A 3,676-nucleotide genomic window follows, 5' to 3' on the forward strand; every position below is an offset into this window, starting at 1 on the left:
TAAAATTTTGTCACAAAAAGTGATAGTAATGGTATGTTTTCTTTCAACATTTTTAAAATATTATTGCATAATAGTTTTAAATTCAACATGTTTGTAGTTTGAAATTTTTTAATGAAATATAAAGTTTAAATGCGTAGGAAAGATTTTGCAATAAGCAAAATGTAAATAGGAGTCTTGGAGTCTAAGAGTACATAATCATTAATTAAAACTTTATTGAAAATAATTAATTATAATAAAGTTCAATGGCCAATGTCCTTCTTTGAGTTTGACTTGTGTTACCATGTTATTTATAAAATCTTTTCTTTACTGACTTCCATCCATCCAGATCTCTCGTAGACTCTCCCTCCATAAAAACCCATCAAGCAAACCCACCAAACACATTTGTCCATTCAGTCAAAGACAGAGAGAGAAAGAAAGACATTTGCTTCTGGAAAAAAAAAATCCAACTAAGTGAGATACAGAAGAGAGACTGATAGAGAGAGATACAGAGAGAGAGAGAGAGAGAGAGAGAGAGATGGGTAGAGCCCCTTGTTGTGACAAAGCAAGTGTGAAGAAAGGGCCATGGTCTCCTGAAGAAGATGCAAAACTCAAAGAATTCATCGAGAAATTTGGTACTGGTGGTAACTGGATTGCTCTTCCACAAAAAGCTGGTATATTTCTCTCTCTAAACCCTCATTAATCATTTAATCTAATTGTGTGTGTTTCTTAAAGAAACTAAAGGGTTTTTAACTGGGGTTGAGTATGAGCAGGTCTCAAAAGATGTGGGAAGAGTTGCAGGTTGAGATGGCTAAACTATCTGAGACCCAATATTAGACATGGTGAATTCTCTGATGAAGAAGATAGGATCATCTGCAGTTTGTATGCCAACATTGGTAGCAGGTTAATTTTCTCTTGGATCTTTATCTTTTTACTAACTTTGTGCTTGCAAATTAACGACTACTCTCACTGATATACATATAAAACTGATGTACTTGGATCTCTTCCACCCTATTCATTCCATAATCATCTCCCTTTTTGCATGACAGTAAGTATATATTTATGTACTTCAACTATAAGTTAGGTCAAATTAATCCATGAGAGAGAGAGAGAGAGAGAGAGAGAGAGAGAGAGAGAGAGTATAGAAAATGATTAGTTAATCTTTAGAAAAGATTCTTGAAATCTTGACTAAGGTGCATGCATATATGCTAAAATCAAAGAGTGGTCAGTCTTTTCTCAGTTTTTCTTGATTCAAATGTGGAGTTGCTTGTTAAATTTGTTTTTTTTATTAATATGGAGAGGTTGATTGCTATGTAATTTCCAAAAATGTCGATATTAATATCAATTATTTCCAAAAATGTATATGCAGATGGTCGGTAATAGCCGCTCAGCTACCGGGAAGGACTGACAACGATATCAAGAATTACTGGAACACCAAGTTGAAGAAGAAGCTTTTGACTATGGTTCCTTCCCTTCAACAAAAACAAACTTTTTTTCCATCTCCGACATTCCAACCACCACCATATGATCATCATGCACCAGACCACTTCTTAACCACTTCATCATCATTTTACACTTATACCCCTAACTTCATCAATGTTGACAGCACTTCCAACTCTCTTCCTGTTCATGATATTAATCATATTAATGTTGCTGCTGATATCTCATCACCACACCCACCATCTGCAAATAATCTAATTAGTTTGATGAGAAGCGACACCACCATTGATGTTAATGATAACTGTAATAATTATCTAGGGTTTCCAGATGACCCTCATACCATGTGCAACACATACTACGCTGCATCAGGTATGAAAGAAGGCATGCTCATGTTTGGAAGTACAGCATGTTCATCTTCGGAAGGTGGGAGTTCTCTGAGCCATGTTAGCCATGTGAATTACAACAAAGATCATCATCAATATCATCATCAGAAGAATCAGTATCAGATCAAGCAAGAAGTTGATCACCAAATGACGCTTCATGATCAGGTTCTTGGAGATCAAATTCAAACGCAGAGTTTGATGGTCAATCAGAAGCCAAAAGAGTTCATGTTCACGAACCATGTAAGTCCATTGCATAATGATCTTGAGGAAGTGAAACTCAACCTCAACGGCTATTTGTTTCATGATGGTGATGGAAGCAAGACAACACACTATCAGAAAGGAATGTGCTCCTACTTTTACTAATTAGGTTAAGATTAATTAAAACTTCTTGTAATTAAGTGGCAAGTAAGAGAAGATGATCATTTAGGTTATTATTTGTAAGGCTTTGTGAGGATGTTTTTTGGTTTACTAAAGAAGGTTAAGATCAGAAACTTCGACACAGTTTGTTGGGGTTTGTGTTCATCTGTACTTGATGGTGGAAATCAATGGAAAAATTACTACTAGAAAACTGAAGTTCTTTTCTTTCAATTCTTCTTTTGTGATGGTGGGTGTTAATTGATTGGCTACCTTTTTTAACCATCTAAAAGTCTTAAAATGTATAATTTTCAATTGGCATCATCATATCGTTACTAGTTATAAAACGTCTATTTTTTGATCCATGTGTACATCATCAAAGGTATCAGCCGGGTGTTTTATACATGCATATGATCATGTCAATCTTGAAACGCCTCACTAAGTCAAAGCTGCCGAAGTATATAAAAGTACATTTTTATAAGTTTATCAAGCAAGATTTATATGGTCTTAAATTACTGGACTTTTGTCTGCTAATGTGTCGTCTTCACTTCCATATGGTCAAGGTTTCATATATTTCTATATAGGTAGCTTGAGAATATGTACAAAATCATGTACGACAAAAGCTTTTTTTATTCAATTTTAAAAGACATTCATAAGTTTTATACCAATTGCATGCCATCAAGGTGTTTAAAATATAAGGGAATCACGTTCAACATAAAAGAAACACATAATGTTCTCGAACGAAGACAAATAATTATCATGCCCGAACCTAATAGTCCCCACTTACCATTAAGACAAGTATAAATGTATAATAGACAGTTATAACTATTGCTTTTTGTTCATATCATTTGGATAGTTAGGTGTGTTTGATGGGTATTGATTATTAAGAGGTTTGAAAATACGAGTACAATCTCTCTCTCTTTATATATATATATATATATATATATATATATATATATATATATATATATATATATATATATATATATATATATATATATATATATATATATATATATATATATATATATATATATATATATATATATATTAGGCGTAACCTCGCACGTTGAGCAATAATGTTTTAAGTGGTTAAAATAATTATGGGAAACAATAGAAATATGTTGAAATTTACGTTTTTAGTCATGTTTTGGGCATTAACCGAATTATCAAATAAAATAAAATTTTATCAACTTATATTTTGATACTATCTAATATAGTCCATACCTTGTAAACTTTACTTTTACTTTTATAAAATCCAATATATATTATAAGTTTTTGTATAACATTACTATAATCTATTTTTTATGTTCAATAATATTTTTTGGATAAAATAAGAAATAAGATGTTTTGAATGAGTTATTAATAAACAACATTGGACTAATAAACTTTGTATTACACTATTTATATTACACCACAACATCCAAGGTTTCATATATGAATTTCCAAATATTAAACATTGAAATTAAAAATGAAGTTATGTAAAATATATCATTATATATAAATGTCATCAAGAGTTTTAA

The 3,676-nt window shown here is 31.5% G+C and overlaps 1 protein-coding gene across 1 annotated transcript; it reads left to right on the forward strand.

Moving 5' to 3' along the window:
• Positions 1-348: 348 nt before the first annotated feature.
• LOC111897774 (transcription factor RAX2) lies at positions 349-2,394 on the forward strand. The gene is made up of 3 exons (XM_023893727.3): positions 349-650; positions 750-879; positions 1,346-2,394. Exons 1-3 carry the CDS (start codon positions 515-517, stop codon positions 2,160-2,162), a joined length of 1,083 nt encoding a protein of 360 aa, XP_023749495.1. The 5' UTR covers positions 349-514; the 3' UTR covers positions 2,163-2,394.
• Positions 2,395-3,676: the final 1,282 nt, after the last annotated feature.

This window comes from Lactuca sativa, chromosome 6 (genome assembly GCF_002870075.4).
Source record: "Lactuca sativa cultivar Salinas chromosome 6, Lsat_Salinas_v11, whole genome shotgun sequence".
Lineage (NCBI taxonomy): Eukaryota > Viridiplantae > Streptophyta > Magnoliopsida > Asterales > Asteraceae > Lactuca > Lactuca sativa.

Coding starts and splice junctions, on each gene's coding strand:
- LOC111897774 (XM_023893727.3), top strand. CDS start 515: ATGGGTAGAGCCCCTTGTTGTGACAAAGCAAGTGTGAAGAAAGGGCCA. Junction 651..749: donor TGCTCTTCCACAAAAAGCTG/GTATATTTCTCT, acceptor GAGTATGAGCAG/GTCTCAAAAGATGTGGGAAG. Junction 880..1,345: donor TATGCCAACATTGGTAGCAG/GTTAATTTTCTC, acceptor ATGTATATGCAG/ATGGTCGGTAATAGCCGCTC.